At 31.8% G+C, this 20,843-nt stretch overlaps 1 protein-coding gene and 1 long non-coding RNA gene across 2 annotated transcripts; one reads left to right on the top strand and one right to left on the bottom strand.

The window, feature by feature from the left end:
- Positions 1-1,191: 1,191 nt before the first annotated feature.
- LOC111696139 (solute carrier family 15 member 2) lies at positions 1,192-6,059 on the bottom strand (the record flags this gene model as incomplete). The annotated part of the gene is given in 2 exon segments (XM_023465693.1): positions 1,192-1,326; positions 5,977-6,059. Coding segments are annotated over 2 exon segments (204 nt in total), but the record flags the coding sequence as incomplete, so codon positions are not given.
- Positions 6,060-17,030: 10,971 nt separating this feature from the next.
- Positions 17,031-18,458, top strand: LOC111696129 (uncharacterized). The gene is made up of 3 exons (XR_002764009.1): positions 17,031-17,186; positions 17,412-17,512; positions 18,405-18,458. It is a non-coding gene; the product is annotated as an uncharacterized LOC111696129 (long non-coding RNA).
- Positions 18,459-20,843: the final 2,385 nt, after the last annotated feature.

Below are 20,843 nucleotides of genomic sequence, written 5' to 3'. Positions count from 1 at the left end.
ACCCTCCCTTCCATACTGAATCCCCCCATTAGCAGACCATTCCCAGACTTATAATCCAGGACATAATCTTGTAACAGACATTAAACACAAGATAACAAGATCTGCCAAACTATAGACTCTAGGTGGGATGAGATCTTAAACCTATTCTACAGATTCATATAACATATTTATAATGTGTGTAAATTAGGTAAAAGTATGCTAAGCGTCCCTCGCTCTTGATATGAAGAATGAAGGATAATAAAGGAAGACGGATTAAGCTTGTAGGATGAAGGATGAAGGATGAAGGATTAAGGATGAAGAATGAAGGATAAAGAATACAAGGAAGAAGCATGAAGTATGATAACGGATGAAGGCTGAAGGATGTAAGATGAAGGAAGAAGGATGAAGAATGATAAAGGAGAAAAGATAAAGGATAAAGAATACATGATTAAGGATGACGGATGGTTTAAGTTAAAGGACGAAAAAGGATTGATAAAAGATAAAGATAAAATTGTGAAAAATTTAAACTGTAAGTAATGAATTTAAAAACTTAAAATAAAAGTTAGAAGAGAAAAAGGTTCATTTTCCATGAAAAGAGTTAATTAAGAAAATCTGATTAACTTCTCTAGCACATCTTTTTGGAACTGTTTTTTGGCAAATAAAACTCTGTTACACACAATAATAAATAAAAGAATTTAAAGAATTTTTAAACCATTTTTACGTTGAATTTGATATAAACGGATAAATGGAAAGGAACGAAATATTGTCAATAACTCCAATTTTCTAAACAATATATCTTCGTAACCTTAGATATCTTTAACTAGAAATTCCACAAGATAAAATAGTCAACGATTAAAATATCAAACGCTATTAGGTTGCAAAGATGTAAGGATTAGAAAATAAGAAAGTTTGTGGTAAGTAATTAATTTCCTTTTCTTAAAGGGACAGTCTTTGTTTTAAATTATCCTTCATGAAGAGAGCTGCATGTCCGATTCACAATGGTTTCCTTTAAACATTAATCTGATCAATAATGTTAGCTTGAAAAGTGTTTAATTCTGACAAAAAAAAACATCAATTTTAAAAGTAAAAACATGTTTACACATTCTTGAACATTCAAAGCTTTCCAGGGTACCGTTGTGAATCGGATATGTCACTCTGTAAATGGAGGATTGACTTAAAATTACGCCGATACTCCCTTAAATACTGACTAACCGTAGCCTTGTCCTCCGAGAAGTGGAGTTTCTTCTTGAGATAGAGGGAGAGTATGGTCTTCATACCGTAGTAGGAGAACCTCTCACAGAACTCATTACCAATTATAAAGAACACAGACTTAGGATACGGTAACTTCTAGACAAAAAATATAAAATAAATCAATATAATAAAGCTCTTTTCTCATATACATATATATATATATAGACAAGTTAGCTACAGCTGGCCAAACGGCTGGACCGAATTGGATGAAATTTTTAAGAAACTTATGGGTACTCTGGGGGTAACATAGGTAAAAAAATTAGATTTTTTTCGACCCCCCCCCCCCCATCTCCCAGTGTTTTTTTTTTAATTTCTAGGGCAACGCCGGGTGCTCCAGCAAAATATGTACATAAAAATAAATACTCTCAAATAAAATAAAAACCTTTTAGATAGACATTTAAAGGCCCTCCGTGAAAGGCTGAATACACCATGTGATTTGCTTTAACTTGAGAATACTTTATTATTTGACAATTATCGAGAATGAAAAATAAAATCACCCTTTAAATATTTGTTCAGTAAATTTACTTTCTGATAAATATTTAAAAATACAATTGAAATTCAATTTGTTTCAACAAAGTTTATAAATTTTGAAAAAAGAAAAAACCAACAATTTACTTTTGTAAAAGTTATGATCAGATTAGTTTCTCCAGGGGCACTCCGCACAATATTTCAAAATAATGTAAAATGTAAAAAAGTTGAATAAATGTATTCTTGATATGTATTCGGTTCTGACTACCCACTTAACAAGAACTCAAACATCTGAGAGATTTTTTTATAAGATCTATTAGAGATGAAATGGAAAATATCCTAAAGAAGACTTTTATACTGTAAACCAAATTATAGACATCTTAATGGCATGATTTTTATAAATGTTGTTGACCAGTTATCAGTGGATAAAATATGTTCTTTGTCATTCTGTTTTTAATGATTAGAAAAAAAATGATTTGTTTAACAGTTTAAAATCTATTGTCAGAAAATGTTGTCTTTGTTGTCAAATTTTCTCACTAAAATGTTTTTTNCACTCCCCTCTCCCCTCCAATATGTTTCCTTGTCCCTTATTTCCCCTCCCACCTGTCTTTTTTATTCTAAAACAATCATTTCCCCGATAAAACACTTTGTCATAGTATAGAAAGGAAATAGAAAGGTCGTCCATCATTACAGTGAAGTAATCTACTTAGAATAAGCTTCAGTGGAGAACCTCACCACCACATTTTTCAAATATCAGCTTAGGATCCAACGCTGGAATGGTGCTAAGCAGTGGGGGTGTCTATTAACGTTCTAGAGAATTAAACAACTTTTTCACAAGGACCTACAGAATTTTCTGAACTTTATACAATTTATATTTGAGACTAAACTGGAGAACAGCTAAAGAAACTGAACTATAAATAAACTAAAATTTATCTGAATCTGAATAAACTGAAAACTATTATGTAAATTAAATTCTATAATCTGAAAACTTTTTTTTGTAAACTGTAGACTATTTTTTAAACTAAGAAGTATTGTTTAAACTATTTTGTAAACTTGTTTAAGAACACAAAAACCTCCAGGATTAATCTTAAAGTAAGCAGATAGAGCAGACATCTTGACGCTATGAAAAAAATATTTTTGGCGTTGGATAGACCCTAGAAGTATGTATGTATGTAAGGATGTATGTATGTATATATATATTATAGATATAGATATATATAGATATAAATATATAAAGATATAAATATATATAGATAGTTATTATATAGATATAGATATATAGATGTTATGAATCTTATCCAAACGTTCTCCTTGTATTGGGACTCTTTCTTTGCAAACATTTATACAAAGTTGAACATTAGGTCAAATATTTAATATCTATGCAGTGTCTAGGATCCAAGGATCCAATCTGATCCACTACATTTTGGCTTCCCGGAGACAGATCCAAGGGGCAAAATATTTAATATCTATGTAGTGTCTAGGATCCAAGGATCCAATCTGATCTACTACATTTTGGCTTCCCGGATACAGATCCAAGGGGCAAAATATTAACCAAAAACTTTTTGCTCAAAACCCAAATCTGAACTGTTGAAAAATTGTGCTGAAAAGGCGGGATGAGTGCTCACATGACCCTGACTGAAAGGGACTATTCTTGTATTTTTCAGTGATCCTCCATTTACAAATCTCTTTATGTGATCAATAATGTGGAAGATATCGTCGTTATTCTAGTTTTCAATTATGACAAGTCACTGTATATTGAAACCAAATTTGAAATTAATCAATCTAAAAAAGAAGATGATGACAGTTGTGAATCGGACATACCACTCTATAAATGGGTCTCATTTAAAATTACGACTACAGTCCTTTAAATACAACTACAGTCCCTTTAAATACAACTACAGTCCCTTTAAATATAACTACAGTCCCTTTAAATATAACTACAGTCTCTTTAGATACAACTTCCGTCCCTTTAAATACAACTACAGTCCCTTTAAATACAACTACAGTCCCTTTAAATACAACTACAGTCCCTTTAAATACAACTACAGTCCCTTTAAATATAACTACAGTCCCTTTAAATATAACTACAGTCTCTTTAAATACAACTTCAGTCCCTTTAAATACAACTACAGTCCCTTTAAATACAACTACAGTCCCTTTAAATATAACTACAGTCCCTTTAAATATAACTACAGTCCCTTTAAATACAACTTCAGTCCCTTTAAATACAACTACAGTCCCTTTAAATACGACTACAGTCCCTTTAAATACAACTACAGTCCCTTTAAATACAACTTCAGTCCCTTTATATACAACTACAGTCCCTTTAAATGCAACTACAGTTCCTTTAAATACAACTACAGTCCCTTTAAATATAACTTCAGTCCCTTTCAATACAACTACAGTCCCTTTAGATACAACTACAGTCCCTTTAAATACAACTACAGTCCCTTTAAATACAACTACAGTCCCTTTAAATACAACTACAGTCCCTTTGAATAATCTATTTTATTCTTTGTAAAAAATGAAGCCTTGCACTGACAAATCTTCAAATATTCGTGACCTGTATTGTTGTACAATATAATTATCAGAAAACAATAGAAATAGTTTTTTATTTGCTGGAATTATATTTTGAATAAAAATAGAAATTTCTGAACTTTTGAAACTAAAGCGCTAATCTACTGCACTTAAACTTACAATCATGCAAAAAAAAGGGGGAATAAAATTTTTGCAATCGTGCATTCGGCATTCTGGTTTGTTGAACATACTTTTGACACCTCTCAATATTCAAATGGACTTCATTTAATCCGTGAGACCAAAACAATTTCGGATTAGTGCTGAATCGACAGAAATAGACGTTCTACGTCGTTTTGATTTATCTTTGGGATATTTCCCCCAATTCTAGTTAGCGTACACACTACAATACATGCATATATGCTAGTATATACATATATATATATATTAGCTTGATCGGGAACACATTTTTGCCTGAAAACTAGACCTTTTCTGTAAAAGTCAACCCACTCAACTTCGCATTGTAAACACAAGTTAAGAGCATTCCGTTCCGAGTTACCTTATCACAATTTGAGGCAAATCGGTCAAGGGAATCATGAGTTATGATCGGACAAACAAACAAGCAGACAAACATACATTCCTACTTTATATATATATTTAACTGTAAAAGAAATAGATATATTTATATTCCACGAGTCTACTTTGATATTAAATACTGGTTTAAGTTTTCCAAGTTTGTGTTCATTGTTCGAGAACAAATTAAAACTCAACAATTACACAGCAAACAAATACAATAACCTCACATCTTAACAAGTGAGACTAAACTGCAATATTAAAAAAGGGTAATAATAATCTATATAATAAAGTTGTTTGCTTCGAAGCAGTTTCTAACCCAACTAACCTTTGTTTTCTCTGGAGCAGCTGCTTTAAGTATGCTTTCATCTAACATTTGTTTGCTCTGGAGCAGCTTCTAACCAAACTAACCTTTGTTTCCTCTGGTACTGCTTCTATCCCAAATAACCTTTGTTTGCTCTGAAGCAGCTTCTAATTTTGATTTCAACTAACCTTTGTTTGCTCTAGAGCAGCTTCTAATCCAACTAATCTTTGTTAGCTCTGGAGATGCTTCTAACCCAACAAACCTTTTTTTTCTCTGGAACAGCTTCTAATTTGCTTTCAACTAACATTTGTTTGCTCTGGAGCAGCTTCTAACCCAACTAAACTTTGCTTGCTCTAGAACAGTTTCTAAGTTTGCTTCCAACTAACATTTTTTTTGCTCTGGAGCAACTTCTACCCGACTAACCTTTGTTTGCTCTTGAGCTGTTTCTAACCCAACTAACCTTTACCTGCTCTGTAGCAGCTCTTTATCATTTCTTTACTCTGGAGCAGTTTCTAAGTTTGCTGCAAACTAACCTTTCTTTACTCTAGAGCAGCTTCTAACCCAACTAACCTTTGTTTGTTCAGAAACAGCTTCTAAGTTTGCTCCCAACTAACCTTTGTTTTCTCTAGAGCAGCTTCTAATCCAAATAATCTTTGTTTGCTCTTGAGCTGCTTCTAACCCAACTAACCTTTGCTTTCTCTGGAGCAGCTCTTAACCCAACTGACCTTTGTTTGTTCTGGAGCTGCTTCTAAGTTTGCTTCCAACTAACCTTTGTTTGCTCTGATTAGCGTCTAACCAAACTAAACTTTGTTCAGCTCTGGAGCAGCTTCTAACCTAACTAACCTTTGTTTCCTCTGAAGAAGCTACTAAATTTGCTTCCAACTAACCTTTGCTTGCTCTGGGGCAGCTTCTAAGTTTGCTTTCAGCGACTCCGCCGCCTTTTCCTGATTTCCCATTTTCCAGTTTAATGTTTTCTGAAATATAAAGAAAATGTAAATACAAAACAAAGGGTGTCAATAAAATATATGAACATGAAGGGTGTCAATAAAATATATGTACATGAAGGGTGTCAATAAAATATATGAACATGAAGGGTGTCAATAAAATATATGAACATTAAGGGTGTCAAGAAGAAAGAACCTAAACTGTTTTAAAAGACATGAGACAGTGACTCTTTGTGAATCTTTTGAAAACTCCAGCTAGACAACAACAAGAGAGAACAATTAATGAATAAATGAGAAAAAGAACAAATAGTATGCTACAAAAGATACAAAAAGACGACATTTAAGCAATGTTATGTGTGATGTTACAGAAAATAGTTCTACGTTAATATTAAAAGATTTTGCTTGGTTGGGAAAATAATTGAAATATTTAAATAAAATTTTTGAAATTACTATATTGTAGACAGAAGGAGACGGTTAAATGTATTTTTTATCTGACTGTAAACTAGACAGAAGGAGATGGTTAAATGTATTTTTTATCTGACTGTAAACTAGAAAATATTTAAATAAAATTTTTGAAATTACTATATTAGCCCCAATCCCCCCCCCCCCTCCCTCTCTTGAAGAAGCAGAACAAAATGAAACCACTCTTTTCGTTTTAATGTAACTTAATACTATGACTAAAAAGTTAAATTAAATTTCATTTTTGGCTAAAATGTATGCTTTTAATATGTGTTTTATCATTCGTTAAACATAAAATTTTAAATTTAAACTTTTCACTAGGGAGCTTTAATAGCTGAATAATTGAGTTTCTATATTTAGGTTTACAATTTAGAAATTTAGAGTCCAAGTTTTAGTTTATGTTTATAATTTATTTATTTACAAGTTACAACTCAAATTTTCTAATTTCTATATTATTGCAAACAGATGGTATAAACCTTTGATATTTCAAAATTAGACTTCTTGATCTGACAAAATTTATTAGAATATATAAGACCCCACTCCCTTTACAAATTACTGTATAGTCAATACAGTTATTATAATGCATCTACCTCTCAGACATTAAAAAAGATGCAAAAATATATTTTTTTTTCATAACATTTCCGTGTGCAACAAGACAAAGATTTAACCGGTTTAGCACAGGGATAGAAATATGCAATGTTTAAGGTCTAACTGAAAGATCTTATTTTGTTGGTATTCTAATCAATTTACTCAAACGAAACCAGAGGCCGTATTTAATGAACTTGAACTGCCTACCGCCGGTTCAAATTTGTATTAATGCACCGATTTAAATCCTTCCTTAATCTTCAACTTTGAAGCGGTAGTAGATAATTCAGTGACGTAGCTCAAATTCATTAAATTCGTTCCCACGCATACATATATTGTAAACTAAAAATAAACTATTCTAAAGCAGGTTAGACATTTTTTTTGCCATTTAATTTTTCACAGTGCAGACAATAAATGGATGACTGTGCAAAACTGTGAACTAGACAGAAGGAAAGGGTCAAATGCGATATTACTGGCACGACGTTGGTACCTCGGAGCTCCTCTAGTTTGCAATTTTCGCCACTAACTTTGATTTTTAACCCTTAATCTTTGCAATTTAGTAGTCTAGTAGACCTTAGATATTTCAAACTATTTATTCTTAATTCTGTTTGATGAAATCATATAAGTTTGTAATATCAAATGTTTACACCATCAAGTTTTTTTAACGTTTATTCTATTGTTTCACAAAATTTCATAAAAAGTCATCAAAAATTAAAAAAGATATGACTAAATATCAGCAAAAATTTCATACTTATAATACGAAACAATCTATAAACGGTAAAACTTTTGGGCAAAACATTCACCCTGAACTAACCAGAGAGAGAAGCATTCGGTTTGTTTTATTTAAAATCAAACGTGTTTTAGTCTATAATTCAACACTCTTTAAACTTACAGATTTTTTTATTTTATGCTTTTTTATTTAAAATGCATATGCCAACAAAAAAAATTTTTAGAAAAAAAGCCAACAAAATTATGTATAAGGGGTTAAATTGTGATCAAAAGTCACAGCTTTCTGAAATATTGACAGAACCGTTAAATCCAAGTGCATTGCTAATTTTTTTACTCAAATTGTACTTATAAATATTAATATATATTCCCTCCACCAATACACGCACTAATACAGAATACCAAGAATAAAGTAAAACATAACTTAATAGATCTGAAAAGATGACATTAATATAAGAAAAAGATAAACAAGATATTTGTATTATACATCAAAAATGGACATATATTAGTCTGGGCATTATGCATCTTTTCAGATTTATTCATTTTAAGCTTTTTTATGTAGAAAGGATTGTCTGCAGGGTGTCCCACGAAATATGACGACTTAAAGAACGTCTTTGATCAAAAATCTGAACAAAATTTATAATATCTCCGTTAATATTGAAAGCACAAAACAGGCAGGCCCAATGCCGCAAATTATTCAGATGATCTAAGACGACCTTCCTGTCGTCTCTTCAATGTGGGACACCCTGTATCTTTCATAATAAATGAAGGTTAAAAAGTGTACACAACTGGATGACCTTAAATACATATATCCTGAAGCTAAACTTCTGTAGACAACTCAACCTTAAGGTTTAAAGGGACTGTAGACAACTCAACCTTAAAGTTTAAAGGGACTGTAGACAACTCAACCTTAATGTTTAAAGGGACTGTAGACAACTTGACCTTAATGTTTAAAGGGACTGTAGACAACTTGACCTTAATGTTTAAAGGGACTGTAGACAACTTGACCTTAATGTTTAAAGAGACTGTAGACAACTCGAACTTAATGTTTAAAGGGACTGTAGACAACTCGACCTTAATGTTTAAAGGGACTGTAGACAACTCGACCTTAATGTTTAAAGGGACTGTAGACAACTCAACCTTAATGTTTAAAAAGACTGTAGGCGATTATGAAGTGACCGATTCAAAATTGTACTCTTTAGGCAAATTGATAAGCGAATAACTCGACTTAAACTTAAAATCTATAAATTGAAAAAACTATAAAAAGCATGAATTTTGACTCTTAAAATTTATCGTTCTGTATTTAAATCATATGAAAACAACTTTGTAACCCCTCCGTGTAAGTCCTTGATAATACTTGAAATACAAAATTCCCAAATGTAGTCTGCCTTTTCCTTTGCGTCCAAAATTATGGTAGGTTTCAATTGATGAACTCAACCCAAAATTAGCTAAAAATGCAATTTCTTTGTAGTTTTTCAGTTAAAAAATGACATAATTTTTATTTTTTATCTGAGTGTAAACTAGACAGAAGGAGACGGTTAAATGTATTCTTTATCTGACTGTAAAATAGACAGAAGGAGACGGTTAAATGTATTTTTTATCTGACTGTAAACTAGACAGAAGGAGACGGTTAAATGTATGTGACAATACTGGTACAGCTTTGAGATAGCTTCTCTGGTTAGTAATATATTCATATATTAGATATTCAAAACATCTTTTTCAATTGATCTTCTATGAAAAGAATTATATTTGAAAACCTAAAATGTTTTACTTTAATTGCAATTTACTTAAATTTGACGAGAGCTTATAGTGGGGGGTCCCAATCTCTTATTAAACTCTATAATACCTTAAACCAGTTTTAAATGCCAACCTATAAGCCACACCGCAGATTATGCTGTGTCGGTGAAACATCTATAAATTGCACAAAAAAATTACGTTTATTGTTTTTTGTTGATATGTAATGTGGCTTCTTTATTTTTTTTTGCAGTTTACATTTTTATAGTTTAACACAAAACTTGCTTTGTAACCCTGCTTGCTTGGAGAACCTGAACCAAGGACATTTTCGGGGTTCAGAATAAGTTACGGAATTTGGGGCAAATCGGTCAAAGGGTTTATGTATAAACAAACAAATTTTATGTAAAAAGAAGATAAATATATCGATTATAGACAGATAAAAAATTGTGACGAATAAAAAAAGTTCACTCATCACTAAAATGTGTGTGCTTTGTGCCACAAAATCCTAGATTTATAAAATATAAAGTTTGAACATTAGATTTGTTTACACAAGACCCATTTTTCTTCCTCAACAAATATTTACGGAGAAAATAAAAAATGTGATGAAATAATCCTCAAATATATTTCTAAAGTTTATGCACTTTCTAACATTGTGCGTAAATACTACTAATTAAGGTGGGCCGGCGTTGTCCGTGTTTTTTTAGAAATTGTCAAATACTTGACCTTCAATTGATCTAAGAGATTTGCCAACCACGCCGCTAAACATTAAAAAGCATGGACATAAGTCACCTGCAATAAATCAAACAGAGGCATACTCGGGAAGGGGGGAGGCTATGAGGGCGTATCCCCCCCCCCTGTATTTGTAAAATCTATGGTTTCCAAGGAATTTTCAGAACTCAACGAGTGGTTAACCCCCCCTTGGAAAGAAAAAATGTAAGCCCCCCTCCTGAACAAGTACGGCCCCTTGATTTCAGATATTTTTAGCAATTTTGATTTTTATGGCTTTTCTTCTAAATACTACTTTCTTTTTTGTGACGGATTCATAAAACAGACAAAAATGAAATTGTTCAGAAAAAGTGGATGTTAACGGTTTAAAAATGTGAACTTAGGCCTTAGGCATTATTAATTACTGTGAACTCACACGAACATTTCCCGTGGCATGAACTCTACCACCCTCAATCCTCCCCNGGGAAATAAATTTACATTACAGGGAGTAGGGGAAATAAATTTACATTACAGGGAGTAGGGGAAATAAATTTACATTACAGGGAGTAGGGGAAATAAATTTACATTACAGGGAGTAGGGGAAATAAATTTACATTACAGGGAGTAGGGGAAATAAATTTACATTACAGGGAGTAGGGGAAATAAATTTACATTACAGGGAGTAGGGGAAATAAATTTACATTACAGGGAGTAGGGGAAATAAATTTACATTACAGGGAGTAGGGGAAATAAATTTACATTACAGGGAGTAGGGGAAATAAATTTACATTACAGGGAGTAGGGGAAATAAATTTACATTACAGGGAGTAGGGGAAATAAATTTACATTACAGGGAGTAGGGGAAATAAATTTACATTACAGGGAGTAGGGGAAATAAATTTACATTACAGGGAGTAGGGGAAATAAATTTACATTACAGGGAGTAGGGGAAATAAATTTACATTACAGGGAGTAGGGGAAATAAATTTACATTACAGGGAGTAGGGGAAATAAATTTACATTACAGGGAGTAGGGGAAATAAATTTACATTACAGGGAGTAGGGGAAATAAATTTACATTACAGGGAGTAGGGGAAATAAATTTACATTACAGGGAGTAGGGGAAATAAATTTACATTACAGGGAGTAGGGGAAATAAATTTACATTACAGGGAGTAGGGTAAATAAATTTACAATAAGATCAACTTGCTGGGACATTTATTAAATTACACTAGTTCTTGCAATTATAGGGGGGAGTAAACTTCATATTCTTTCAATGAAGGGGTTCTAAATGTAAATTGCACCTTTCTTTGCAATACAGAGGGGGAAATATGATACCACTTCAGATTTAATGAAAATGTTTTTATTTCAACAAAATAAAGTAAATGTCAAATTAAATCCTTCAAAAAATTACAACCTATCATTTCAACTAAACTGCGTAAAAAATACAAACCAATTTGTTCATCTCTAAAAGTCGCAAGAAAAAAATTAATAAAACTGTCCCAGCTGTCATATTTTTGCGTTTGCAAAACTTTCTGCAATTTTTTTTTCATTTTCAATAAAGATATTCTGAACATAGATTTGCGAGCAAAGGAATTGAGTCTTTGCTCCAAACTCTGACTTCCCAATATCTGTATCTTTTCAGTTCAATGTCGTAGACATTAAATATTTCAAACTAGGGATTCTGTTAAATCAAATAATCTAAGTTTGAAATACCCCAAGTGTTTACACCATCAGGTTTACAAGATATATGGATTAGAAAATTTGAGTTTGTGGCAAAGACCTTATTCCTGTGAAGGAAAAAAATAAGTAAAAAATTATTTCTGAAATAGAAAACTACGTCTTGTTTTGAATATATCCCCCAAATTACGTTTATTAATACACATTTTTTGTTTTGTTTTTTGATTTGTTTGTCACGTGTACATTAATTTGATTGTGGCTGTATTATTTATGCTTTAAAATGCACTAAACATAAACGTGTCAACGAATATCTAATTCATAGGTCAAAATTCAAACTTCAAGACAAAACGGTGAAAAAAGGAATTCAAAGCACATGATTAAAGAGAGTTAAAGCAAATTACAACTCAATCTTTTTTTTTCAATTTAACTTTCAGCATTTTTTTACATGTTTAAACATTTAAATAATTTTAATATTATAAAAAATTTTATTCTTACAAGATAGAAATAATTGATTCCTTGAATCTATTTCTTAAATATTCTGCTATGAAACACTTGTAATTTTATTTTGTTTTTGTATTAGTTTATTGTTTCATTTTGTCAATGATAAATGGAGTCTAAACTCTAAACTTTAAAAAAAACTAAGAAAAAATCATAAAATTCTTTTTCCTACCTGAAAAGATAAAAAAATAGTTTCTTAAATTTGACATTGTATTAAAGTAAATAGTACAGCTCTGCACAATGAAAGCCATTTATCTTGTAAATTGAAATAAATTGAAATTTGAATCCTCACCTCATTTATTGGAGAAAAAAACTCAAATTACTTTTTCACTTTTTTAAAATTTGATCTTCGAATTATGCTTTAAAATTGTCTTATCTCATATATAAAAAGTTGTAATCTAAGTTCGTCTGTTTTTTGTCCGATCATAACTCAGGAACCCCTGGACCGATGTGCCTTAAATTTTAATTGGGGAACTTAGGGGAAGAGCAGGAACGTTATAAGCTTGGTTTTCAAATTTTAGGTAAAGTAGGTCGACTTTTTGACTTTTATAGGGAATAATTAGTTTCTAGGCAAAACTGAGTCTTCAAGCTAAAATTGAATTAGTCACCTCTGTTTGTCTCTCTGTTTGTCTCTCTGTTTGGGTGTTTGTATGTCCGATTCGTGAGTCCCTGGACCGATTCTAAGTTGAGTGAGTTGACTTTTATAGGAAAAACTACAGGCAAAGCTGGGTTCTCAAGATAGAACTTTATCATCTACGTGTGGCGGATAATAAATATAACAAAGTAGTTTTCTTTAAATGAAAATTGAAAACAGTTTTTAACTTTAAGATCAGCATATACTGTACAGTGTACCGGTACCCACTTATAGTTCTAGGATGCCCTAACCAATGAAATTGTACCGTACTGAAGTGTACAACCGTACAATTACAATAAGTTTAATTGGAATTTTAGAATTCAAACCGTTTTTGTGAAATTTTTTATATTTTTCTACTTCTCGATTTTATCCTTGTCTCAAGATAAATTAGCTCAAATTAATGCGGAATTACAGGTGCGACTCTGCGCTCTCGTAACTCCTTCAATTTCCAATTTGACCTCAAGAATATGAAAATGCAAACATTTCTAATTGGATAAAGAAATTTCAATACGTTTCTCTTATCATTAGCTCTTAAAAAGAGGAAAACTTTTTGAATCCTTTTTGAGAACTTTAGTCTAGATTATAATTTTGCTACATTTACACATAATTTAATTTAATTAAGTTTAATCAGATCTAAACTAATAAATTAATTAAGTCTAAGTGTTTGCATATTGAATATAATATATGTATATATAATATATGTATATATAATATATGTATATATATAATATATGTATATATATAATATATGGCTAAATATTGTATATTATATATTTATGAAATTCGTGCAATTCATTTTAACAAGAATTAAAGTTTCACATGAGAATATAGAATTTTTTTCTAAACTTACAAAGGAATAATGCTAAGCTACTGTCCATATTACTCTCCCACTTCCCTCCCTCTCAACAAGATTTCTAGGGGAGTAGTTTCTGGTTGTTGCCTAGCTAAAGAAAAGTGGATTCACAATAACTAAAGTAGTTTTCTATTAATATGTTGAAAGTTCACTGCAGTATATATTAGATAAAATCTTGGAATTCCCTCCAAGAAATTCTTAAAACTGGTTTTTTAAATGTTTTCAGACAAACTGAAATTAGGGATAAATTCCTTGATCCTGAAATTTAAAAGTGCCCGCAGTATATATCTATATCAAGCGTTGTAGGCGCTTCTTCACATAAAAATCTTGACCAAATAAACTTTTGAAAAAAAATATTTATCAAAGTTTAAAATCCCCAGTTTATATTTTATAATATTTTTTAACTAATTTGTTTTGAATTTGATTCTTTCTCTTGTTGCTTGCACAACTATCTAAGAATGCCGCGCACCACTCACATTTTTCGAAATCCGTTAAAACGTTTTCTAAAAAAATAAAATATTATAAAATATAAATTATATACAAATGTGGCGAAAGATAATCGATGACAATAGGATGTAATATCTGAATGATTTGTTTGAAATTAAATTGATTTTTTACGGTCTAAGTCGTATGTGGCAATTTTCTGAATTTGTATGACGCCAAGTTATTCGGTATGAGACGTCTTTAACAATTTTCTCCTTATAGACGCAACAGATAGAAGTAAGATTAGTGGCGATCAAAAGCGCTTTTTATCGCATTAAGCCTATACCCCCTTTCATTTTTCGTGAACACTCCCCTTAAAAGTAAATCAATTTAAATCAATATTAAAACAATGTACTCTTTAATTATATCTCCACACAGTCCAGATGCGGAGAGCACTATTTGAAGAATAAAGGAGCTGAGCTTTTGAAGAATAAAGGAGCTGAGTTTTTGAAGAATAAAGGAGCTGAGTTTTTGAAGAATAAAGGAGCTGAGTTTTTGAAGAATAAAGGAGCTGAGTTTTTGAAGAATAAAGGAGCTCTGACTGGATTTCTTTAAATATCTTAGGTAAACGACATTGGTTTGCAAAATCAGAGTTTGTGCCAAATACTCAATTTTTTATTGTAAAAATCTTAAGCATAATAATTTGTAAAATTCGTATAAATTATTTAAAATATCATGAAATCCTTGATTATAAAATTCAATTAATGTTTTGCAGCTCAATGCACTTTACAAGTGTTTTACACCATTTTCAATGCCTAAATCATGAATGTAACATGTGACATTTTTTTAGAATCATAAATGATGCATGAGTATTCATAACAATAAGCGCAATACACTTGATAAAATAAGAACTGTGCGATATTTCAAAATTTTACAATAAAAGGTTTGAGAAAGGCGACGCTTAACAAATTTTACATAAATTAAATGTATCCTAAAAACATGGTGTGCAGTCATGGTCGTATTCAGGAATTTGTCCAGGGGGCTCAGCGGACCAAAAACCTCCTGAAGATCACTGATCCCGGCCGGGGGACTAAGCGCCCATAGCCCCCCCCCCGCAGCATTCTTGAACCTATTCAATAACCCTACAGAACTGGGAACTTTTGTGTTAAGTATCGCGTGATCTCAATATCCAATGTTATCACCATTAATTTAAATGTGAGGATCAACGCTTGATCTCTTCATTTTAGTTATCCTTGCAGGGTATGACCACCAATAGATATCGAAGAGAAATTATCTTTATCTGTAGATCTGCATAGGTTGGAGATCAATCCTTGATCCTGAGATTTACAAAACAAAAGTTCTGACTTCTCAGCTGTTCAAAACATTACAAAAGTTCTGACTTCTCAGCTGTTCAAAACATTACAAAAGTTCTGACTTCTCAGCTGTTCAGAACATTACAAAAGTTCTGACTTCTCAGCTGTTCAGAACATTACAAAAGTTCTGACTTCTCAGCTGTTCAAAACAATACAAAAGTTCTGACTTCTCAGCTGTTCAAAACATTACAAAAGTTCTGACTTCTCAGCTGTTCAAAACATTACAAAAGCTATTTGACTCAGTAGATGAATAATGAATTAATTCACTAGAAACATATAATAAGAACTTAATGATTAAGTCTACAGTATATATGAAGGGATTATAAAGTCAGGATTAAAAATATTTTCAAGGTATCTATTCACTTTAGCATAAGATTGATTGCAATGTTAAAAATACCCACGTGCATTCGTCAAATTAATGTAAATTATAATTTTACTACTCAATCTATTTTCTTTGCAATACAACATAAGTATTGCTTTACTGTCGTCTTCCTAATCTACAGTTTTCTGGTTATCACTGTACTTATGTTTATGCACAATTTATTTTATACAATGGATAAACAACATAACAGCATTTTCGCGGATCTAATGCTTTACGTCTAGTATATTAGTGTATAAAATAAGGAATGAATGATGCTTTCACAATAGTTAAATGCTTGCAACTAGTCTCTCTATAGGTTGATTGTAAATTTACATTTCCCTTGACTGTACACTACAGATTATATTGCACTGTTTATAAATAGAAATACTGTCCTATTTTCTTTCTTTCGCCATTGTAATAAATACATTTTTTTCAATCTTCAGAATGTATCAAGGTATTTACACTAAAGAGGTAAAAAGGATTAATAAAAACAATTTTCAAAACATTTTTATTAATCGTTTTGAAAATTCGTTTTTGTTAATATCTTTGATAAATTTTGCATAATGTATTGAAAGCAAGATTACCAAGCAAAACATATTGAAAAAAACCTTGTAAAAGTCTCAAAACTTTAAATGTTTAAAACGGACCTCAAAATGTTGATCATCAGTACCTACTACCTTGTCTATTTAATTCGACTAGTTTTTCACATCTTTGATATTGGGTTGTTCCTAATATTTTAATTAAATGTCCTTAATGTCAGAAAAAAAAAAAGTAAATTCCAAGAGTCAATTCTGAAGTCTCATTCTTCATGGGTAAACCTGTAATCAGATTTAAAAACTGATCGGTTAAAGAGAGAGAAAAACGTTCAAGGAATCTAGGTAATTATAAAATTTCAGAAAAGCTTCTCAATAGCACTTTAGGTAAAGAAAATCTCGTGCAAAACAGGAAAGTCAAAAAAAATCTTGTTCCTAAATAAATCTAGCAAGCTCGGCTCGGCAAGATTCGGAAGGATATTCTTTAACATTTCCATGGTTAGGAATTGGATTGGAGATTAAGGGAATTCATCTGGGATTTCCATCAAATAGAACACTGAGATATCTAATATCAACGCCAATAAAGCAGGTATTGCATACAATAAAAACATGGTAGACACAAAAACCTTGAGAAAACATACAAAACATACCTATGTTGACCTTGACAAAACATAGACCCCTGGTAGACTTTTAAAAAGACAAAAAAATACTAGACTATAACTTTTAAATGCGCTGCGCTAAATCACTGTTACGAAAGTAAAGCTTATCACTGCTCCTATTTCACGTCTATTACTCCAACTTTATGTACTACTAGACTGGTAGCGGCGGGATGTTTACATGTCAAAACCCTGAACTCTACTGATGAGAACTGACCGCGGCTGTATTGAGGTGTTGTAACTAATGAAACAGTGACAGGTACCGTAGCTTCTACTCTCTGCACTCAACATCAAAACATCGCAATAAAACGAAACCTTGTACGGGGAAACTCTGTTTCCTTCACAGAGTTATAGAAACTCAGTTTCAACATTAAATTTAAGAAACTCAGTTTTGAATTCTGTTAGAACAAAACTGCTAAGCTTGGATTGTAAAACCGGGTTTCTTGAATTTATATAGTCTTAAGTTTCGAACCGTCATTTATAATGTCATACAGGCAAGGGGTCATAGACAGGGACATAATAAACAAACTTACAAGGAAAATTTTCGAAAATTCATTTTTAAAGTTAGTTGGAGCGTTGCTTCAACTAAATTCTCGATTAAAAACTTGTCAGCTAGCTCTTATAAAGGAACTGTAGACAGAGGTGACTCTCCATCTATATATAAGGTGGGATGACCGAACGGTATCCTTTAAAGCTTTCTCTAACAAATTTTGTGGAAGATATAGTCGTTTTCCCGAGTGTATAATTCTGACAATTTCCTCCAGTTGTTCCTCAAGCAAAATTTGCAAGTCACGTTTTTGAAGCAGACAAACTAAGGGGAAAAAATTAAATTTTTTTATAAAAGTAGGTTAACGACTAAAGAACAAAGACGATCTTCTTGGCGTCATGTTTCGTAGGAATCGAGAGCCAACTTGAATATCGTCTTTGAGTTCCGATAATTGATTAATGACATAAAGTACACCAAAGGAAGATTGAACGTCTAAAAGGTTTTCCAAAATGTTGTCAACTTGATATATTGTATATTAAAAATATATTACATTTTTTTACATTTTGCACAATTTTTGGCAAAAGCCTCTTTTCAAATTACAAAGTATAATGGATATAATTTGTGAACAGTTACATGAAATGTTCACTTTAAACTTCTTTTTCAGATTTGATGAGAGTGAGAAAATAAAAAACCTACGAAGAGAAACACTTATCTCAGGCCAGTAACTGANATAAACAGGGATGGCAACACCCTTTTACACAGCCAAACACCACTTATTTTACATTAAATTTAATCTCACTGGGGGGGCACTAGCCCGTTTCCCCCCCCTCCTCCAGTTATGGCTCCGCTTTCCTCTATATAATATTCTCTACTTCATGTAGAGAATGGTGTTCTACAGTACGGATACTGTATAGTGGAGTACTATAAGATTCAATTCAATTTACAAAGTTTTACAAAAGTTTGTCATGTTTGCATGTATTGCATTTAAAGGAGATTTAAACAATAAATTCAACTAAATATTTATATTTGCATAGGAGGGGGGGGGAGACCACCCCCTTCTTGCCACTCTTCACGCCTAAACTTTTGTACCATCATTTAACTCTATTCTCATGGTTTCTTTGTTGATTTTAGAACGATACTTTAACTGTTTTAATATTATACATTTCAACATAAACTGGAAAAACATTTTATTTACATCCATCTAGATATATATAAAGTTGTAATCTTTGTTTGTCTGGGTGTTTGTGTATTTGTCCGATCATAACTAAAGAACCACTTGACCGATTTGCTTCAAATTTTGATTGGGGCACTCGGGAAAGCCACAGGAATGTTCTTAGCTTGATTTTAAGATTCTAAATTAATTGGGTCGACTTTTATAACGAAAATTTAGATTACCGATAAAAATTGGCTAAGTGCGGGTAAACGGCTGGAGTAACTATGAGAATCCTTCTTAGGGAAATGTTCTTAAAAATATGTTTGGAAGACATTGGAAAGAAATAAAATTACAGCAATCGTGGCAAGTTTGATTAAGATTCACACTTACTAAAATATACGTTTACATGACACACTATTTAATGAATATTCTTGACATAATTGTATTACCTTTTGTAACGTGCATTTACCAACATATAAGTACAATAGATAAAGTGTATTGTTCAAATATTTTATTGTCTAATTCTCCAATTGAGATCGAAAAAAAAATTAAAACTTGGGTTATACTTGTATTTTCCTCAAACGCCCTGTTCTGAATGGAAAGGGTATACTGTACTTGGATATGGTTGAAAGGAGAGCTTATATACAAAATCAACTACTATGACATATTACATAATTCGATAAAGGAATTGAGTTTTTGCAAAAAAAAACTCTGATTTTATAATTCCTATATATATCTTTGCAACCCAATATCATAAACCTTAGATATTTCAAACTATGAATTCTGTTAGACCAGATAATCTAAATTAGAAATATCAAAGGTTTACATCATTAGGTTTCAAAGAAATAGGGATTATTTGAAAATTTGAGTTTGTGGCAAAGACTCAATTCCTTTATATCTTGTAATTCAACCAATATCTAGATAAAAGAACTTACGTAGATTGGACAGCAAATCGACAATAAAAGGCGTCATAGGAGGGATGGAGGGAGTGAAGAGCGGCCATGAGATCCGTGAAATGACCTCCGGAGCCTCCTGATACCTTCTAGCCCTGCAATACCATCTCTGTCTCATGTTCAGCTTGCTGTTTTTATTTTTTTATTCACTTTTTAATTTTATGGTTAAGCCAACCAAAAATAAAAATATATCTCTTCATATAGAAGAATCCACACCTGCACCCTGCACCCTGCACCCTGCACCCTGCACCCTGCACCCTGCACCCCTCTCCCTCTGAGCCCGTTCTCTCCATAGAAAGTGGTCGTGTAGTTCACGTACTTTGGGGGACGATATGTTGGCCGCTAGATGTCTGATGCTAAATTCTTATATGATTGATAGATATTTCTCCGTACATTTGACGACCAATATAGGAGATGTCAAGTTGTACATTTGGAAACGATTTGCACTGCAAACTTGCCTTCCCCATAGGCCTGTGTTTGACTTTGGATATATAAATCGCGTCAAACTGTGTCAAACAAAAGAAAATTGAACGTATAAAATTAAAAGCTCTTATGTTTTCAATCACAACTTCTCTCAATGAAAAGCTGTTGAAAAGAACAAAACTGTTTTGAATTTCTAAACTATGATCGAACAAAACTGTTTTGAATTTCTAAACTATGATCGAACAAAACTGTTTTGAATTTCTAAACTATGATCGAACAAAACTGTTTTTCTCATACTTGTACATAAAATCAAACCTAGAGGAGCTACGAGGCTTCAAAGTCAAATCAGTAATGTTACATAAATTTTACCTTCTCCTTCTGTGGCAACTTACATGACCCTCAGGGAAGGTTTAAGTCGGAAAAATTGTTCCTTAAAAAATAAATTTTTTTAAATTTTAAAAATCCGATTTTTGTTTTTTAATATTACGAATGAAAAATGGCAGCTTAAAAAAACAACGAATCTCCTCATGTAAAAACCTACTAGGTTCAATTTTCTTAAGTATTAAAACTGGAT

The sequence above is a fragment of the Eurytemora carolleeae genome, unplaced genomic scaffold (genome assembly GCF_000591075.1).
Source record: "Eurytemora carolleeae unplaced genomic scaffold, Eaff_2.0 scaffold188, whole genome shotgun sequence".
Taxonomy (NCBI): domain Eukaryota; kingdom Metazoa; phylum Arthropoda; class Copepoda; order Calanoida; family Temoridae; genus Eurytemora; species Eurytemora carolleeae.
This window is presented reverse-complemented; position numbering and strand designations above follow the sequence as displayed.